The following is a 21,328-nucleotide window of genomic DNA, read 5'->3' on the forward strand; positions in this document are numbered from 1 at the left end:
TGCTGTTTAATTGAATCCTTGACTGTGTTTGTACCCAGGTTTCTATCCAATTGGCAACAGATTTTCATGTGAATATAAAAAAAGAAAATATGCATTAAAAAAATATGCACATTTTCCCACCAGATGTTTTTCCATCACATTGACTTGTTTCAGGTTAAAGGCTGTGTGTGATGACGTAGTGCACATAAAAATACCTTCTGTTGTTAAATTCCCTCATAAATAAACAATACAAGTTAGATGGGTTTCCATCGCATTCACAGAAACTGTTTCCTGTCAGGTTCTGGAGCATTCACAGAAACTGTTTCCTGTCAGGTTCTGGAGCATTCACAGAAACTGTTTCCTGTCAGGTTCTGGAGCATTCACAGTAACTGTTTCCTGTCAGGTTCTGGAGCATTCACAGAAACTGTTTCCTGTCAGGTTCTGGCGCATTCACAGAAACTGTTTCCTGTCAGGTTCTGGCGCATTCACAGAAACTGTTTCCTGTCAGGTTCTGGCGCATTCACAGAAACTGTTTCCTGTCAGGTTCTGGAGCATTCACAGAAACTGTTTCCTGTCAGGTTCTGGAGCATTCACAGAAACTGTTTCCTGTCAGGTTCTGGAGCATTCACAGAAACTGTTTCCTGTCAGGTTCTGGAGCATTCACAGAAACTGTTTCCTGTCAGGTTCTGGCGCATTCACAGAAACTGTTTCCTGTCAGGTTCTGGCGCATTCACAGAAACTGTTTCCTGTCAGGTTCTGGCGCATTCACAGAAACTGTTTCCTGTCAGGTTCTAGCGCATTCACAGAAACTGTTTCCTGTCAGGTTCTGGCGCATTCACAGAAACTGTTTCCTGTCAGGTTCTGGCGCATTCACAGAAACTGTTTCCTGTCAGGTTCTGGCGCATTCACAGAAACTGTTTCCTGTCAGGTTCTGGAGCATTCTCTCTAGACAACAGTTCACTGTCAGGTTCTGGAGCATTCTCTCTAGACAACAGTTCATTGTCAGGTTCTGGAGCATTCTCTCTAGACAACAGTTCATTGTCAGGTTCTGGAGCATTCTCTATAGACGACAGTTCACTGTCAGGTTCTGGAGCATTCTCTATAGACAACAGTTCACTGTCAGGTTCTGGCGCATTCACAGAAACTGTTTCCTGTCAGGTTCTGGAGCATTCTCTCTAGACAACAGTTCACTGTCAGGTTCTGGAGCATTCTCTATAGACAACAGTTCACTGTCAGGTTCTGGAGCATTCTCTATAGACAACAGTTCACTGACAGGTTCTGGCGCATTCACAGAAACTGTTTCCTGTCAGGTTCTGGAGCATTCTCTCTAGACAACAGTTCACTGACAGGTTCTGGAGCATTCACAGAAACTGTTTCCTGTCAGGTTCTGGAGCATTCTCTATAGACGACAGTGCACTGTCAGGTTCTGGAGCATTCTCTCTAGACGACAGTTCACTGTCAGGTTCTGGAACATTCTCTATAGACGACAGTTCACTGTCAGGTTCTGGAGCATTCTCTATAGACGACAGTTCACTGTCAGGTTCTGGAGCATTCTCTATAGACAACAGTTCACTGTCAGGTTCTGGAACATTCTCTCTAGACAACAGTTCACTGTCAGGTTCTGGAGCATTCTCTATAGACGACAGTTCACTGTCAGGTTCTGGAGCATTCTCTCTAGACAACAGTTCACTGTCAGGTTCTGGAACATTCTCTCTAGACAACAGTTCACTGTCAGGTTCTGGCGCATTCACAGAAACTGTTTCCTGTCAGGTTCTGGAGCATTCTCTCTAGACAACAGTTCACTGTCAGGTTCTGGAGCATTCTCTATAGACAACAGTTCACTGTCAGGTTCTGGAGCATTCTCTATAGACAACAGTTCACTGACAGGTTCTGGCGCATTCACAGAAACTGTTTCCTGTCAGGTTCTGGAGCATTCTCTCTAGACAACAGTTCACTGACAGGTTCTGGAGCATTCACAGAATCTGTTTCCTGTCAGGTTCTGGAGCATTCTCTCTAGACAACAGTTCACTGTCAGGTTCTGGAGCAATCTCTATAGACGACAGTTCACTGTCAGATTCTGGAGCATTCTCTATAGACGACAGTTCACTGTCAGGTTCTGGAGCATTCTCTCTAGACAACAGTTCACTGTCAGGTTCTGGAGCATTCTCTATAGACGACAGTTCACTGTCAGATTCTGGAGCATTCTCTATAGACAACAGTTCACTGTCAGGTTCTGGAGCATTCTCTATAGACGACAGTTCACTGTCAGGTTCTGGAGCATTCTCTATAGACGACAGTTCACTGTCAGGTTCTGGAGCATTCTCTCTAGACAACAGTTCACTGTCAGGTTCTGGAGCATTCTCTATAGACAACAGTTCATTGTCAGGTTCTGGAGCATTCACAGAAACTGTTTCCTGTCAGGTTCTGGAGCATTCTCTCTAGACAACAGTTCATTGTCAGGTTCTGGAGCATTCTCTCTAGACAACAGTTCATTGTCAGGTTCTGGAGCATTCTCTCTAGACAACAGTTCATTGTCAGGTTCTGGAGCATTCTCTCTAGACAACAGTTCACTGTCAGGTTCTGGAGCATTCTCTCTAGACAACAGTTCACTGACAGGTTCTGGAGCATTCACAGAAACTGTTTCCTGTCAGGTTCTGGAGCATTCCCTCTAGACAACAGTTCATTGTCAGGTTCTGGAGCATTCTCTCTAGACAACAGTTCATTGTCAGGTTCTGGAGCATTCTCTCTAGACAACAGTTCATTGTCAGGTTCTGGAGCATTCTCTCTAGACAACAGTTCACTGTCAGGTTCTGGAGCATTCTCTATAGACAACAGTTCACTGTCAGGTTCTGGAGCATTCTCTATAGACAACAGTTCACTGACAGGTTCTGGAGCATTCTCTCTAGACAACAGTTCATTGTCAGGTTCTGGAGCATTCTCTCTAGACGACAGTTCACTGTCAGGTTCTGGAGCATTCTCTCTAGACGACAGTTCACTGTCAGGTTCTGGAGCATTCTCTCTAGACAACAGTTCACTGTCAGGTTCTGGAGCATTCTCTCTAGACAACAGTTCACTGTCAGGTTCTGGAGCATTCTCTCTAGACAACAGTTCACTGTCAGGTTCTGGAGCATTCTCTCTAGACAACAGTTCACTGTCAGGTTCTGGAGCATTCTCTCTAGACAACAGTTCACTGTCAGGTTCTGGAGCATTCTCTCTAGACAACAGTTCACTGTCAGGTTCTGGAGCATTCTCTCTAGACAACAGTTCACTGTCAGGTTCTGGAGCATTCTCTCTAGACAACAGTTCACTGACAGGTTCTGGAGCATTCTCTCTAGACAACAGTTCACTGTCAGGTTCTGGAGCATTCTCTCTAGACAACAGTTCACTGTCAGGTTCTGGAGCATTCTCTCTAGACAACAGTTCACTGACAGGTTCTGGAGCATTCTCTCTAGACAACAGTTCACTGTCAGGTTCTGGAGCATTCTCTCTAGACAACAGTTCACTGTCAGATTCTGGAGCATTCTCTCTAGACAACAGTTCACTGTCAGGTTCTGGAGCATTCTCTCTAGACAACAGTTCACTGTCAGGTTCTGGAGCATTCTCTCTAGACAACAGTTCACTGTCAGGTTCTGGAGCATTCTCTCTAGACAACAGTTCACTGACAGGTTCTGGAGCATTCTCCAGGTTTACCACTGGTTAGTACAACGTAGCATATCATGGCCTGACATAATACATTTTACCAACCCAAAAAATATCATACCATGTCTTAGGAACATTTTTCTGTTGACATGTATCTTCGGATGGAAACGTGGTTTGTCTCCCATCTCAGTCTTCTCTCTGTCTGCAGGAAGTAAACAGACTGCGTCATGATGTTCTGGTCCCAGGCTCCAGACTACCCACCCCCCTGCAGGGCAGAGTACCCGTCCTACTGGTGCAGCAGTCTGGGAAGAGCCAGGGCACAGAGATGGGGTCCTGGGGGACGGGCTGGGACCTGCTGCTACCCAAGGCCTGGGGCATGGCCTTCTGGGTCCCTCTGGTATGGACTACACATGCCCTATATAGTGCACTACTTTAGACCAGGACCCAATAGCATCCTATTCCCTGTATAGTGCACTACTTTAGACCAGGACCCAACCCTATTCCCTATATAGTGCACTACTTTAGACCAGGACCCAACCCTATTCCCTAAATAGTGCACTACTTTAGACCAGGACCCTATTCCCTATATAGTGCACTACTGTAGACCAGGACCCAATGGAACCCTATTCCCTGTATAGTGCACTACTTTAGACCAGGACCCAATGGAACCCTATTCCCTATATAGTGCATTACTTTAGACCAGGACCCACCCTATTCCCTATATAGTGCACTACTATAGACCAGGACCCAATGGCACCCTATTCCCTATATAGACCAAAGGCCATAGAATATGTGGTTATAGTCCTTTTTGAGGATCCCCTCTAAGTAGACTAATTACTCCAAACATGTCTGATGGACCTCCTCTCCAGGTAGGTGGAGGAGTGGTAACTAAAGTAGACCCCCTCTCCTTCAGGTTTATAGAGGAGTACGTATCGGAGGGCTGAGGATGAGTCTGAAACACGCACAGAATAAAGGAGAGCCTCACTTTCCCCACGACTACCCAGACTGCCCTGCAGGAGCACGCTTCCAGGAAGAGCAGGAGGCTGAGCTGCTGGCCAAGTTCAGGAGGTGAGGAGAGGGTCGGTATCACCAGGTGTGTTGAGGAGAGGGTCGGTATCACCTGATGTAACTCCAGGTGTGTTGAGGAGAGGATTGGTATCACCAGGTGTGTAGAGGAGAGGGTTGGTATCACCTGATGTAACTCCAGGTGTGTTGAGGAGAGGGTCGGTATCACCTGATGTAACTCCAGGTGGGTTGAGGACAGGGTCGGTATCACCTGATGTAACTCCAGGTGTGTTGAGGAGAGGGTCGGTATCACCTGATGTAACTCCAGGTGTGTTGAGGAGAGGGTCGGTATCACCTGATGTAACTCCAGGTGTGTTGAGGAGAGGGTCGGTATCACCTGATGTAACTCCAGGTGTGTTGAGGAGAGGGTCGGTATCACCTGATGTAACTCCAGGTGTGTTGAGGAGAGGGTCGGTATCACCTGATGTAACTCCAGGTGTGTTGAGGAGAGGGTCGGTATCACCTGATGTAACTCCAGGTGTGTTGAGGAGAGGGTTGGTATCACCAGGTGTTGAGGAGAGGGTTGGTATCACCTGATGTAACTCCAGGTGTGTTGAGGAGAGGGTCGGTATCACCAGGTGTGTTGAGGAGAGGGTCGGTATCACCTGATGTAACTCCAGGTGTGTTGAGGAGAGGGTCGGTATCACCTGATGTAACTCCAGGTGTGTTGAGGAGAGGGTCGGTATCACCTGATGTAACTCCAGGTGTGTTGAGGAGAGGGTCGGTATCACCTGATGTAACTCCAGGTGTGTTGAGGAGAGGGTCGGTATCACCTGATGTAACTCCAGGTGTGTTGAGGAGAGGGTCGGTATCACCTGATGTAACTCCAGGTGTGTTGAGGAGAGGGTTGGTATCACCTGATGTAACTCCAGGTGTGTTGAGGAGAGGGTCGGTATCACCAGGTGTGTTGAGGAGAGGGTCGGTATCACCTGATGTAACTCCAGGTGTGTTGAGGAGAGGGTCGGTATCACCAGGTGTGTTGAGGAGAGGGTCGGTATCACCTGATGTAACTCCAGGTGTGTTGAGGAGAGGGTCGGTATCACCTGATGTAACTCCAGGTGTGTTGAGGAGAGGGTCGGTATCACCTGATGTAACTCCAGGTGTGTTGAGGAGAGGGTCGGTATCACCTGATGTAACTCCAGGTGTGTTGAGGAGAGGGTCGGTATCACCTGATGTAACTCCAGGTGTGTTGAGGAGAGGGTCGGTATCACCTGATGTAACTCCAGGTGTGTTGAGGAGAGGGTCGGTATCACCTGATGTAACTCCAGGTGTGTTGAGGAGAGGGTCGGTATCACCTGATGTAACTCCAGGTGTGTTGAGGAGAGGGTTGGTATCACCTGATGTAACTCCAGGTGTGTTCAGGAGAGGGTCGGTATCACCAGGTGTGTTGAGGAGAGGGTCGGTATCACCTGATGTAACTCCAGGTGTGTTGAGGAGAGGGTCGGTATCACCTGATGTAACTCCAGGTGTGTTGAGGAGAGGGTCGGTATCACCTGATGTAACTCCAGGTGTGTTGAGGAGAGGGTCGGTATCACCTGATGTAACTCCAGGTGTGTTGAGGAGAGGGTCGGTATCACCTGATGTAACTCCAGGTGTGTTGAGGAGAGGGTTGGTATCACCTGATGTAACTCCAGGTGTGTTGAGAGGGTCGGTATCACCTGATGTAACTCCAGGTGTGTTGAGGAGAGGGTCGGTATCACCAGATGTAACTCCAGGTGTGTTGAGGAGAGGGTTGGTATCACCTGATGTAACTCCAGGTGTGTTGAGAGGGTCGGTATCACCTGATGTAACTCCAGGTGTGTTGAGGAGAGGGTCGGTATCACCAGATGTAACTCCAGGTGTGTTGAGGAGAGAGTCGGTATCACCTGATGTAACTCCAGGTGTGTTGAGGAGAGGATTGGTATCACCAGGTGTGTAAAGGAGAGGGTCGGTATCACCTGATGTAACTCCAGGTGTGTTGAGGAGAGGGTCGGTATCACCTGATGTAACTCCAGGTGTGTTGAGGAGAGGGTCGGTATCACATGATGTAACTCCAGGTGTGTTGAGGAGAGGGTCGGTATCACCTGATGTAACTCCAGGTGGGTTGAGGACAGGGTCGGTATCACCTGATGTAACTCCAGGTGTGTTGAGGAGAGGGTCGGTATCGCCTGATGTAATTCCAGGTGTGTTGAGGAGAGGGTCGGTATCGCCTGATGTAACTCCAGGTGTGTTGAGGAGAGGGTCGGTATCACCTGATGTAACTCCAGGTGTGTTGAGGAGAGGGTCGGTATCACCTGATGTAACTCCAGGTGTGTTGAGGAGAGGGTCGGTATCACCTGATGTAACTCCAGGTGTGTTGAGGAGAGGGTCGGTATCACCTGATGTAACTCCAGGTGTGTTGAGGAGAGGGTCGGTATCACCTGATGTAACTCCAGGTGTGTTGAGGAGAGGGTTGGTATCACCTGATGTAACTCCAGGTGTGTTCAGGAGAGGGTCGGTATCACCAGGTGTGTTGAGGAGAGGGTCGGTATCACCTGATGTAACTCCAGGTGTGTTGAGGAGAGGGTCGGTATCACCTGATGTAACTCCAGGTGTGTTGAGGAGAGGGTCGGTATCACCTGATGTAACTCCAGGTGTGTTGAGGAGAGGGTCGGTATCACCTGATGTAACTCCAGGTGTGTTGAGGAGAGGGTCGGTATCACCTGATGTAACTCCAGGTGTGTTGAGGAGAGGGTTGGTATCACCTGATGTAACTCCAGGTGTGTTGAGAGGGTCGGTATCACCTGATGTAACTCCAGGTGTGTTGAGGAGAGGGTCGGTATCACCAGATGTAACTCCAGGTGTGTTGAGGAGAGGGTTGGTATCACCTGATGTAACTCCAGGTGTGTTGAGAGGGTCGGTATCACCTGATGTAACTCCAGGTGTGTTGAGGAGAGGGTCGGTATCACCAGATGTAACTCCAGGTGTGTTGAGGAGAGAGTCGGTATCACCTGATGTAACTCCAGGTGTGTTGAGGAGAGGATTGGTATCACCAGGTGTGTAAAGGAGAGGGTCGGTATCACCTGATGTAACTCCAGGTGTGTTGAGGAGAGGGTCGGTATCACCTGATGTAACTCCAGGTGTGTTGAGGAGAGGGTCGGTATCACATGATGTAACTCCAGGTGTGTTGAGGAGAGGGTCGGTATCACCTGATGTAACTCCAGGTGGGTTGAGGACAGGGTCGGTATCACCTGATGTAACTCCAGGTGTGTTGAGGAGAGGGTCGGTATCGCCTGATGTAATTCCAGGTGTGTTGAGGAGAGGGTCGGTATCGCCTGATGTAACTCCAGGTGTGTTGAGGAGAGGGTCGGTATCGCCTGATGTAACTCCAGGTGTGTTGAGGAGAGGGTCGGTATCGCCTGATGTAACTCCAGGTGTGTTGAGGAGAGGGTCGGTATCACCTGATGTAACTCCAGGTGTGTTGAGGAGAGGGTCGGTATCACCTGATGTAACTCCAGGTGTGTTGAGGAGAGGGTCGGTATCACCTGATGTAACTCCAGGTGTGTTGAGGAGAGGGTCGGTATCACCTGATGTAACTCCAGGTGTGTTGAGGAGAGGGTCGGTATCACCTGATGTAACTCCAGGTGTGTTGAGGAGAGGGTCGGTATCACCTGATGTAACTCCAGGTGTGTTGAGGAGAGGGTTGGTATCACCTGATGTAACTCCAGGTGTGTTGAGAGGGTCGGTATCACCTGATGTAACTCCAGGTGTGTTGAGGAGAGGGTCGGTATCACCAGATGTAACTCCAGGTGTGTTGAGGAGAGGGTTGGTATCACCTGATGTAACTCCAGGTGTGTTGAGAGGGTCGGTATCACCTGATGTAACTCCAGGTGTGTTGAGGAGAGGGTCGATATCACCAGATGTAACTCCAGGTGTGTTGAGGAGAGAGTCGGTATCACCTGATGTAACTCCAGGTGTGTTGAGGAGAGGATTGGTATCACCAGGTGTGTAAAGGAGAGGGTCGGTATCACCTGATGTAACTCCAGGTGTGTTGAGGAGAGGGTCGGTATCACCTGATGTAACTCCAGGTGTGTTGAGGAGAGGGTCGGTATCACATGATGTAACTCCAGGTGTGTTGAGGAGAGGGTCGGTATCACCTGATGTAACTCCAGGTGGGTTGAGGACAGGGTCGGTATCGCCTGATGTAACTCCAGGTGTGTTGAGGAGAGGGTCGGTATCGCCTGATGTAATTCCAGGTGTGTTGAGGAGAGGGTCGGTATCGCCTGATGTAACTCCAGGTGTGTTGAGGAGAGGGTCGGTATCGCCTGATGTAACTCCAGGTGTGTTGAGGAGAGGGTCGGTATCACCTGATGTAACTCCAGGTGTGTTGAGGAGAGGGTCGGTATCACCTGATGTAACTCCAGGTGTGTTGAGGAGAGGGTCGGTATCACCTGATGTAACTCCAGGTGTGTTGAGGGGAGGGTCGGTATCACCTGATGTAACTCCAGGTGTGTTGAGGGGAGGGTCGGTATCACCTGATGTAACTCCAGGTGTGTTGAGGAGAGGGTCGGTATCACCTGATGTAACTTCAGGTGTGTTGAGGAGAGGGTCGGTATCACCTGATGTAACTCCAGGTGTGTTGAGGAGAGGGTCGGTATCACCTGATGTAACTCCAGGTGTGTTGAGGAGAGGGTCGGTATCACCTGATGTAACTCCAGGTGTGTTGAGGAGAGGGTCGGTATCACCTGATGTAACTCCAGGTGTGTTGAGGAGAGGGTCGGTATCACCTGATGTAACTCCAGGTGTGTTGAGGAGAGGGTCGGTATCACCTGATGTAACTCCAGGTGTGTTGAGGAGAGGGTCGGTATCACCTGATGTAACTCCAGGTGTGTTGAGGAGAGGGTCGGTATCACCTGATGTAACTCCAGGTGTGTTGAGGAGAGGGTCGGTATCACCTGATGTAACTCCAGGTGTGTTGAGGAGAGGGTCGGTATCACCTGATGTAACTCCAGGTGTGTTGAGGAGAGGGTCGGTATCACCTGATGTAACTCCAGGTGTGTTGAGGAGAGGGTCGGTATCACCTGATGTAACTCCAGGTGTGTTGAGGAGAGGGTCGGTATCACCTGATGTAACTCCAGGTGTGTTGAGGAGAGGGTCGGTATCACCTGATGTAACTCCAGGTGTGTTGAGGAGAGGGTCGGTATCACCTGATGTAACTCCAGGTGTGTTGAGGAGAGGGTCGGTATCACCTGATGTAACTCCAGGTGTGTTGAGGAGAGGGTCGGTATCACCTGATGTAACTCCAGGTGTGTTGAGGAGAGGGTCGGTATCACCTGATGTAACTCCAGGTGTGTTGAGGAGAGGGTCGGTATCACCTGATGTAACTCCAGGTGTGTTGAGGAGAGGGTCGGTATCACCTGATGTAACTCCAGGTGTGTTGAGGAGAGGGTCGGTATCACCTGATGTAACTCCAGGTGTGTTGAGGAGAGGGTCGGTATCACCTGATGTAACTCCAGGTGTGTTGAGGAGAGGGTCGGTATCACCTGATGTAACTCCAGGTGTGTTGAGGAGAGGGTCGGTATCACCTGATGTAACTCCAGGTGTGTTGAGGAGAGGGTCGGTATCACCTGATGTAACTCCAGGTGTGTTGAGGAGAGGGTCGGTATCACCTGATGTAACTCCAGGTGTGTTGAGGAGAGGGTCGGTATCACCTGATGTAACTCCAGGTGTGTTGAGGAGAGGGTCGGTATCACCTGATGTAACTCCAGGTGTGTTGAGGAGAGGGTCGGTATCACCTGATGTAACTCCAGGTGTGTTGAGGAGAGGGTCGGTATCACCTGATGTAACTCCAGGTGTGTTGAGGAGAGGGTCGGTATCACCTGATGTAACTCCAGGTGTGTTGAGGAGAGGGTCGGTATCACCTGATGTAACTCCAGGTGTGTTGAGGAGAGGGTCGGTATCACCAGATGTAACTCCAGGTGTGTTGAGGAGAGGGTCGGTATCACCTGATGTAACTCCAGGTGTGTTGAGAGGGTCGGTATCACCTGATGTAACTCCAGGTGTGTTGAGGAGAGGGTCGGTATCACCAGATGTAACTCCAGGTGTGTTGAGGAGAGAGTCGGTATCACCTGATGTAACTCCAGGTGTGTTGAGGAGAGGATTGGTATCACCAGGTGTGTAGAGGAGAGGGTTGGTATCACCTGATGTAACTCCAGGTGTGTTGAGAAGAGGGTCGGTATCACCAGGTGTGTAGAGGAGAGGGTCGGTATCACCTGATGTAACTCCAGGTGTGTTGAGGAGAGGGTCGGTATCACCTGATGTAACTCCAGGTGTGTTGAGGAGAGGGTCGGTATCACCTGATGTAACTCCAGGTGTGTTGAGGAGAGAGTCGGTATCACCTGATGTAACTCCAGGTGTGTTGAGAAGAGGGTCGGTATCACCAGGTGTGTAGAGGAGAGGGTCGGTATCACCTGATGTAACTCCAGGTGTGTTGAGGAGAGGGTCGGTATCACCTGATGTAACTCCAGGTGTGTTGAGGAGAGGGTCGGTATCACCTGATGTAACTCCAGGTGTGTTGAGGAGAGGGTCGGTATCACCTGATGTAACTCCAGGTGTGTTGAGGAGAGGGTCGGTATCACCTGATGTAACTCCAGGTGTGTTGAGGAGAGGGTCGGTATCACCTGATGTAATTCCAGGTGTGTTGAGGAGAGGGTCGGTATCGCCTGATGTAACTCCAGGTGTGTTGAGGAGAGGGTCGGTATCACCTGATGTAACTCCAGGTGTGTTGAGGAGAGGGTCGGTATCACCTGATGTAACTCCAGGTGTGTTGAGGAGAGGGTCGGTATCACCTGATGTAACTCCAGGTGTGTTGAGGAGAGGGTCGGTATCACCTGATGTAACTCCAGGTGTGTTGAGGGGAGGGTCGGTATCACCTGATGTAACTCCAGGTGTGTTGAGGAGAGGGTCGGTATCACCTGATGTAACTCCAGGTGTGTTGAGGGGAGGGTCGGTATCACCTGATGTAACTTCAGGTGTGTTGAGGAGAGGGTCGGTATCACCTGATGTAACTCCAGGTGTGTTGAGGAGAGGGTCGGTATCACCTGATGTAACTCCAGGTGTGTTGAGGAGAGGGTCGGTATCACCTGATGTAACTCCAGGTGTGTTGAGGAGAGGGTCGGTATCACCTGATGTAACTCCAGGTGTGTTGAGGAGAGGGTCGGTATCACCTGATGTAACTCCAGGTGTGTTGAGGAGAGGGTCGGTATCACCTGATGTAACTCCAGGTGTGTTGAGAGGGTCGGTATCACCTGATGTAACTCCAGGTGTGTTGAGGAGAGGGTCGGTATCACCTGATGTAACTCCAGGTGTGTTGAGGAGAGGGTCGGTATCACCTGATGTAACTCCAGGTGTGTTGAGGAGAGGGTCGGTATCACCTGATGTAACTCCAGGTGTGTTGAGGAGAGGGTCGGTATCACCTGATGTAACTCCAGGTGTGTTGAGGAGAGGGTCGGTATCACCAGATGTAACTCCAGGTGTGTTGAGGAGAGAGTCGGTATCACCTGATGTAACTCCAGGTGTGTTGAGGAGAGGATTGGTATCACCAGGTGTGTAGAGGAGAGGGTTGGTATCACCTGATGTAACTCCAGGTGTGTTGAGAAGAGGGTCGGTATCACCAGGTGTGTAGAGGAGAGGGTTGGTATCACCTGATGTAACTCCAGGTGTGTTGAGGAGAGGGTCGGTATCACCTGATGTAACTCCAGGTGTGTTGAGGAGAGGGTCGGTATCACCTGATGTAACTCCAGGTGTGTTGAGGAGAGGGTCGGTATCACCTGATGTAACTCCAGGTGGGTTGAGGACAGGGTCGGTATCACCTGATGTAACTCCAGGTGTGTTGAGGAGAGGGTCGGTATCACCTGATGTAACTCCAGGTGTGTTGAGGAGAGGGTCGGTATCACCTGATGTAACTCCAGGTGTGTTGAGGAGAGGGTCGGTATCACCTGATGTAACTCCAGGTGTGTTGAGGAGAGGGTCGGTATCACCTGATGTAACTCCAGGTGTGTTGAGGAGAGGGTCGGTATCACCTGATGTAACTCCAGGTGTGTTGAGGAGAGGGTCGGTATCACCTGATGTAACTCCAGGTGTGTTGAGGAGAGGGTCGGTATCACCTGATGTAACTCCAGGTGTGTTGAGGGGAGGGTCGGTATCACCTGATGTAACTCCAGGTGTGTTGAGGGGAGGGTCGGTATCACCTGATGTAACTCCAGGTGTGTTGAGGGGAGGGTCGGTATCACCTGATGTAACTCCAGGTGTGTTGAGGAGAGGGTCGGTATCACCTGATGTAACTTCAGGTGTGTTGAGGAGAGGGTCGGTATCACCTGATGTAACTCCAGGTGTGTTGAGGAGAGGGTCGGTATCACCTGATGTAACTCCAGGTGTGTTGAGGAGAGGGTCGGTATCACCTGATGTAACTCCAGGTGTGTTGAGGAGAGGGTCGGTATCACCTGATGTAACTCCAGGTGTGTTGAGGAGAGGGTCGGTATCACCTGATGTAACTCCAGGTGTGTTGAGGAGAGGGTCGGTATCACCTGATGTAACTCCAGGTGTGTTGAGGAGAGGGTCGGTATCACCTGATGTAACTCCAGGTGTGTTGAGGAGAGGGTCGGTATCACCTGATGTAACTCCAGGTGTGTTGAGGAGAGGGTCGGTATCACCTGATGTAACTCCAGGTGTGTTGAGGAGAGGGTCGGTATCACCTGATGTAACTCCAGGTGTGTTGAGGAGAGGGTCGGTATCACCTGATGTAACTCCAGGTGTGTTGAGGAGAGGGTCGGTATCACCTGATGTAACTCCAGGTGTGTTGAGGAGAGGGTCGGTATCACCTGATGTAACTCCAGGTGTGTTGAGGAGAGGGTCGGTATCACCTGATGTAACTCCAGGTGTGTTGAGGAGAGGGTCGGTATCACCTGATGTAACTCCAGGTAAAAGGGGGTGTCTGGTAGTGTTTGATAAAGTCTAACTCACTGTTATTCTGGATGTTCCATACTGTATATAATGGCTCTCAAACCAACATATTATTAATTCAGGATCTGTTAACACTGTTAATATTCAAGTCAGATTACTGATGAGAGTATAATATTTCAACTGAGCTCATTTCATCAAGTGGAGGCTAATGACTGGGTTATATATTAATTGTTACATAAACAGCTGGGCTGCCCCTCGTGCCCTGAAACAGTTTGACTAGAGCATGACCCCTGACCTCTGTAGGCGCCCACCAGCCAAACGGACCAATTACATCAAACATGGCTGCCTGGCTCCGTTCCGTTGTCCCTGGCAACAGCTGGTCGAGGAGTGGCAGCTGATTGTGAAGGAGGGAGGAGGAGAGGAGGCTGTCGCAACAATGGAACAGGAAGTGACACCACCCCAGAGTAACTTCACAGTCTTGAGGTAGATGCCACTTCTGGATCATACTGTATATATGTATAATGGAAAACCACTGAGCTGTATACATTATCTGGTTATAATGGATAAACGCTGAGCTGTGTACATTATCTGTATATAATGGATAAACACTGAGCTGTGTACATTATCTGTATATAATGGATAAACACTGAGCTGTGTACATTATCTGTATATAATGGATAAACACTGAGCTGTGTACATTATCTGGTTATAATGGATAAACACTGAGCTGTGTACATTATCTGTATATAATGGATAAACACTGAGCTGTGTACATTATCTGTATATAATGGATAAACACTGAGCTGTGTACATTATCTGTATATAATGGACCCCGTGGTAGGAAGGAGGATCGGCTCGGTGCAGTAATTTAGGATGGTTATGAGGCATGTATTGTTGGAACTACTTAAAGAGGTGTCCAATATCTCTTCCAACTGTCTGAAGTTTATTCACACTCTAGAATGCCCTTCTACCCAATCAGAATGGAGTATTCAACAGAACAGACGAGCGTGTGCGACTATGGGTCAAAACAGACGGGGTTGGCTTCGATTGTTGACAACATGGAAACTATATTTCGCCTCCAAAGTTTATTGAAAACATAAATATATTTGCAAAATGAGCACTTGTTGTCTCTCAAATCCATCGTTAGTTGTTGTCGGTTAGCTAGCGAATGTTAACCATGTTAGCATAGACATGACATCAGTCAAAAACACCTTTTGGTATCACGAACAAGATAACTAGCTGAAACGAGTCGCCACAAGGCAGCGTCTTGTCATTGTTGCTAGCTGTCTGACCAACCAGAATCATTACAACACACGGCCTTGCCTCGTTGAAGAGACAACGTCAGATAACCTGTCTAGAAGACATATCTCAACTAGCTCATAGTATCCTGCTTAGCCCGTGTTTTCACATCACAAATGACTGGTACTTGTATTGGTCCTCCTGCAATGATATCTTTTGTAAAGGAAAGTTCCTAAGTCAAATGTCCTCCTTATATCCTGTTAGGCCTCTGTTCAATCCTTATCGCAGTAGTTCAGCGCGATTTGACATTTTAAAGGTAATGTTACCGCGGTAGTGGAGACTGCGTTCACGGCCAGCGCTGCATATGTCGGCTCAATGGGAAAGGATCTTTCAATTTCTATAGCGCTTCGGCCTTCGACTGAATAGAGTCATGAATCTGTAGCGCTTCGGCCTTCGACTGAATAGAGTCCTGAATCTGTAGCGCTTCGGCCTTCGACTGAATAGAGTCCTGAATCTGTAGCGCTTCGGCCTTCGACTGAATAGTCCTGAATCTGTAGCGCTTCGGCCTTCGACTGAATAGAGTCCTGAATCTGTAGCGCTTCAGCCTTCGACTGAATAGAGTCCTGAAGCTGTAGCGCTTCAGCCTTCGACTGAATAGAGTCCTGAATCTGTAGCGCTTCAGCCTTCGACTGAATAGAGTCCTGAATCTGTAGCGCTTCAGCCTTCGACTGAATAGAGTCCTGAATCTGTAGCGCCTTCGACTGAATAGAGTCCTGAAGCTGTAGCGCTTCAGCCTTCGACTGAATAGAGTCCTGAAGCTGTAGCGCTTCAGCCTTCGACTGAATAGAGTCCTGAATCTGTAGCGCTTCAGCCTTCGACTGAATAGAGTCCTGAATCTGTAGCGCTTCAGCCTTCGACTGAATAGAGTCCTGAATCTGTAGCGCTTCAGCCTTAGAATGAATAGAGTCCTGAATCTGTAGCGCTTCAGCCTTAGAATGAATAGAGTCCTGAATCTGTAGCGCTTCAGCCATAGACTGAATAGAGTCCTGAATCTGTAGCGCTTCAGCCATAGACTGAATAGAGTCCTGAATCTGTAGCGCTTCGGCCTTAGACTGAATAGAGTCCTGAATCTGTAGCGCTTCGGCCTTAGACTGAATAGAGTCCTGAATCTGTAGCGCTTCGGCCTTCGACTGAATAGAGTCCTGAATCTGTAGCGCTTCAGCCATAGACTGAATAGAGTCCTGAATCTGTAGCGCTTCAGCCTTCGACTGAATAGAGTCCTGAATCTGTAGCGCTTCAGCCTTAGAATGAATAGAGTCCTGAATCTGTAGCGCTTCAGCCTTAGAATGAATAGAGTCCTGAATCTGTAGCGCTTCAGCCATAGACTGAATAGAGTCCTGAATCTGTAGCGCTTCAGCCATAGACTGAATAGAGTCCTGAATCTGTAGCGCTTCGGCCTTAGACTGAATAGAGTCCTGAATCTGTAGCGCTTCGGCCTTAGAATGAATAGAGTCCTGAATCTGTAGCGCTTCAGCCATAGACTGAATAGAGTCCTGAATCTGTAGCGCTTCGGCCTTAGACTGAATAGAGTCCTGAATCTGTAGCGCTTCGGCCTTAGACTGAATAGAGTCCTGAATCTGTAGCGCTTCGGCCTTCGACCAAATCGAGTCCTGAATCTCAATCAAAAGTGTGTTTTTCATTATCTCTAATAATAGTTTCCTCTCCTCTGCATAACTTATAGTATTAATTCATGTTTTAATAATTGCATTTCACCTTTTATGAAACCCCTATTGTTGTTTAAATAATGCCTTGCCCCCCCCCCCCCCCCCCCGCGTTGTGTCTGACAGCTCTGATGCATAACCCCTCCCCAGCATACCTTTCACGATGAGAACATCCTGACCCACATCAGAGAGATGATCCTCCTAAAATCAGCAGCTTATAGAGTAATGGCTGACTTCATGTGCTCAGATTGTGTTTTTACTGCCTTTTGGCTAAATCCATTTTTTTTTGTGGCGCTGGGAACCACTGGGCGGTTTGAAAAAACCACAACGTTTTATACCTTTTAAGACCACTTTGTTGGTTCACTGAGGATACAAAATGACTTTCCTAGAAGTAGTGGCCGTATTCTATAAACGCTGAGCCGCGATTGGGTTCCGCAGCGTAAACACTGAACCCTAATTGGTTGTCTCTGTGTTCAACAGGAACAGGAAGTCTCTAAGGCAACTGTCCGCTTGGTGTCGCCCCACATCCTCTAAATGTCAGAGGGCACGTAACCTGGGATCAACACCTCCACTCAACCGTAACGTCGCAGCGGCTCTCCTCTCGGCACACGGCGGCAGCAGCCTGGTGTGGACCCGTCTCTCCCTCGTCACCAAGGGCCAACCGGAGCAGCACGCCCTGGTGTGTGTCCCCACCGCAGAGGACCTCCAGCTGGTACGTAAGGAGCCGGGCTGCACCGGCCCCCAGGAGCCTCTCCACACTGACCACTTCAAGAGCCGCGTCAAACGGCCACGCAAGAAGGACCACAACAAACCTGGAACCTCTTCCTCGGCCAAGCCTGAAAACAAGCAGTCTGACCCTGCCTCTACCTCAGTCCCTAGTGTCAAGCCTGGTGCTGATCCTAGCTCCTCATCCAGTCTCACCAACCCCTCTTCCTCCTCTACCTCAGTCCCTAGTGTCAAGCCTGGTGCTGATCCTAGCTCCTCGTCTAGCCTCACCAACCCCTCTTCCTCCTGTACCTCAGGCCTGACTCTGGGTCTCTGGCCGGAGCCCCTGCCCAGCGTCACCTCCCACTGCTCCAGGGTGACTCTGGGCTGGGTGACCCAGGGGGACTTCTCCCTGTCGGCTGGCTGTGGAGAGGCTCTCGGGCTCCTCAGCGTTACCGGTCTCCTACACACCCTACTCCGACAGCCTGACAGCCAGAGAGGACTGGTGCTGCTACGGAACCCCGGGTCACTGCAGTACCGCTTCGCTAAGATCAACATAGAGGTCTGAGGAGTACTGCAGGGTTCAATCCCCACATCGCAACAGGACCGCTTCGCTAAGATCAACATAGAGGTCTGAGGAGTACTGCGGGTTCAAGACCACTTCGCTTAGACCCAGCTATGTAAAGCCACAGACTGTGTTCTGAGAAAAACACTGTGCCTTGTCCCTTCACCTCACCAGACAAGAACTGCATGGCATGCACACACACACACACACACACACACATATATATGGAATGCCACATTGTTTAAGTGGAAGAACTTTTGCTTGATAATAATTCCCTATAAAGGTTTTCTGGGAGTTTTTCATTTGAGTTGAAATCACAGTTATTTTTTAGTTCAATATTGTTTTCACCGAAGGGACTGCCTTCAGATTGTCACTGGGTTTGTACTGGCTCTGTGGAGAAGACATCAGTCATTCTGTACTGGCTCTGTAGAGAAGACATCAGTCATTCTGTACTGGCTCTGTAGAGAAGACATCAGTCATTCTGTACTGGCTCTGTGGAGAAGACATCAGTCATTCTGTACTGGCTCTGTGGAGAAGACATCAGTCATTCTGTACTGGCTCTGTGGAGAAGACATCAGTCATTCTGTACTGGCTCTGTAGAGAAGACATCAGTCATTCTGTACTGGCTCTGTGGAGAAGACATCAGTCATTCTGTACTGGCTCTGTGGAGAAGACATCAGTCATTCTGTACTGGCTCTGTGGAGAAGACATCAGTCATTCTGTACTGGCTCTGTGGAGAAGACATCAGTCATTCTGTACTGGCTCTGTAGAGAAGACATCAGTCATTCTGTACTGGCTCTGTAGAGAAGACATCAGTCATTCTGTACTGGCTCTGTGGAGAAGACATCAGTCATTCTGTACTGGCTCTGTGGAGAAGACATCAGTCATTCTGTACTGGCTCTGTGGAGAAGACATCAGTCATTCTGTACTGGCTCTGTGGAGAAGACATCAGTCATTCTTTGGTTTGCCTCGATTCACATTTTCGATTTTTGTGTGGATTTGAGAGCTCTAGTTGAAATGGTTGACAATAAAATCCCTCTACTCCAATCTGAGTTACCTAAAGCCTATTCCCTGTCAAACACTGTGTTACTGTGTTAGTTACTGTATAGCCTAGCCTGCACAGCGATAGCTACTGTTTACTGCACATGGTAGTTGTCTAGTGAGACCTAGCTAGCTAACTGGTGTGTAGCCTAGCCTGCACAGCGATAGCTACTGTTTACTGCACATGGTAGTTGTCTAGTGAGACCTAGTTAGCTAACTGGTGTGTAGCCTAGCCTGCACAGCGATAGCTACTGTTTACTGCACATGGTAGTTGTCTAGTGAGACCCTAACTAGCTAACTGGGGTGTAGCCTAGCCTGCACAGCGATAGCTACTGTTTACTGCACATGGTAGTTGTCTAGTGAGACCTAGCTAGCTAACTGGGGTGTAGCCTAGCCTGCACAGCGATAGTTACTGTTTACTGCACATGGTAGTTGTCCAGTGAGACCTAGCTAACTGGTGTGTAGCCTAGCCTGCACAGCGATAGCTACTGTTTACTGCACATGGTAGTTGTCTAGTGAGACCTAGCTAGCTAACTGGGGTGTAGCCTAGCCTGCACAGCGATAGTTACTGTTTACTGCACATGGTAGTTGTCTAGTGAGACCTAGTTAGCTAACTGGTGTGTAGCCTAGCCTGCACAGCGATAGTTACTGTTTACTGCACATGGTAGTTGTCCAGTGAGACCTAGCTAGCTAACTGGGGTGTAGTCTAGCCTGCACAGCGATAGTTACTGTTTACTGCACATGGTAGTTGTCTAGTGAGACCTAGCTAACTAGCTAACTGGTGTGTAGCCTAGCCTGCACAGCGATAGTTACTGTTTACTGCACATGGTAGTTGTCCAGTGAGACCTAGCTAACTAGCTAACTGGTGTGTAGCCTAGCCTGCACAGCGATAGCTACTGTTTACTGCACATGGTAGCAGTAAGTGACATGTGCCAGAACACACCCCTTATTTTGAAATTGATGAGCTGATTTGCTGTAATTTGTTTTACATATTTTTTCCCCCATTTTAATATTCAAGTGTAACACTATAACTTTAAACCGTCCCCTCGCACCGACCCGGGCGCGAACCAGGGACCCGCTGCACACATCAACAACTGACACCCATGAAGAGTCGTTACCCATCGCTCCACAAAAGCCGCGGCCCTTGCAGAGCAAGGGGCAACACTACTTCTAGGTTTCAGAGCAAGTGAAGTAACTGATTGAAACGCTACTAGCGCGTACCCACTAACTAGCTAGCCATTTCACATCCGTTACACAAGCATAATTAAAAATTCATTACATGGGCCTAAATGAAATCGATTTTATGTACGATGTCCTTGAGTATCCTGAAAGGCATCTACCAAATAAAATGTATTATTATTGTCAATTTAACTTTAGGTACACCACCCCGTCCACAAAAATGGTTATTTCCTACAGACAGTGATTCACGCGGCCTGCTATAAAAAGCAGCCAGACCGGCGTTCGATTGAGCAAAACGAGTGACCTCAGCTACTTTGAGCGTGGTGTGACCAACTACAAACAGGACTGACCGCCTGCTCTGATTCTAACCCTAACAGGACTGACCTCCTGCTCTGATTCTAACCCTAACAGGACTGACCACCTGCTCTGATTCTAACAGGACTGACCACCTGGTCTGATTCTAACAGGACTGACCTCCTGGTCTGATTCTAACCCTAACAGGACTGACCGCCTGCTCTGATTCTAACAGGACTGACCACCTGCTCTGATTCTAACAGGACTGACCACCTGCTCTGATTCTAACCCTAACAGGACTGACCACCTGCTCTGATTCTAACAGGACTGACCGCCTGCTCTGATTCTAACAGGACAGACCTCCTGCTCTGATTCTAACAGGACTGACCACCTGCTCTGATTCTAACAGGACTGACCACCTGCTCTGATTCTAACAGGACTGACCACCTGCTCTGATTCTAACAGGACTGACCACCTGGTCTGATTCTAACAGGACTGACCACCTGCTCTGATTCTAACCCTAACAGGACTGACCACCTGCTCTGATTCTAACAGGACTGACCGCCTGCTCTGATTCTAACAGGACTGACCACCTGCTCTGATTCTAACAGGACTGACCACCTGCTCTGATTCTAACAGGACTGACCACCTGGTCTGATTCTAACAGGACTGACCACCTGCTCTGATTCTAACCCTAACAGGACTGACCACCTGCTCTGATTCTAACAGGACTGACCGCCTGCTCTGATTCTAACAGGACTGACCACCTGCTCTGATTCTAACAGGACTGACCACCTGCTCTGATTCTAACCCGAACAGGACTGACCACCTGCTCTGATTCTAACAGGACTGACCACCTGCTCTGATTCTAACAGGACGGACCACCTGCTCTGATTCTAACCCTAACAGGACTGACCGCCTGGTCTGATTCTAACAGGACTGACCGCCTGCTCTGATTCTAACCCTAACAGGACTGACCACC

At 49.0% G+C, this 21,328-nt stretch overlaps 1 protein-coding gene across 2 annotated transcripts in view; it reads left to right on the forward strand.

Annotated features, from left to right (window-relative positions):
• LOC129842352 (ribonucleases P/MRP protein subunit POP1-like) overlaps positions 1 to 18,879 on the forward strand; it is a 36,162-nt gene extending 17,283 nt beyond the window's left edge. The window contains exons 11-15 of one of the 2 annotated variants that reach the window (XM_055910874.1): positions 3,827 to 4,015; positions 4,532 to 4,686; positions 13,906 to 14,085; positions 17,043 to 17,829; positions 17,899 to 18,879. In XM_055910874.1, coding sequence (XP_055766849.1) covers positions 3,827 to 4,015; positions 4,532 to 4,686; positions 13,906 to 14,085; positions 17,043 to 17,829; positions 17,899 to 17,904 — 1,317 coding nt within the window. In that variant the 3' untranslated portion in view covers positions 17,905 to 18,879. Of the gene's footprint in view, positions 1 to 3,826; positions 4,016 to 4,531; positions 4,687 to 13,905; positions 14,086 to 17,042 lie in introns of both variants that reach the window. The other variant, XM_055910873.1, reaches the window with a different exon arrangement.
• Positions 18,880 to 21,328: the final 2,449 nt, after the last annotated feature.

This window comes from Salvelinus fontinalis, unplaced genomic scaffold (genome assembly GCF_029448725.1).
Source record: "Salvelinus fontinalis isolate EN_2023a unplaced genomic scaffold, ASM2944872v1 scaffold_0035, whole genome shotgun sequence".
NCBI lineage: Eukaryota > Metazoa > Chordata > Actinopteri > Salmoniformes > Salmonidae > Salvelinus > Salvelinus fontinalis.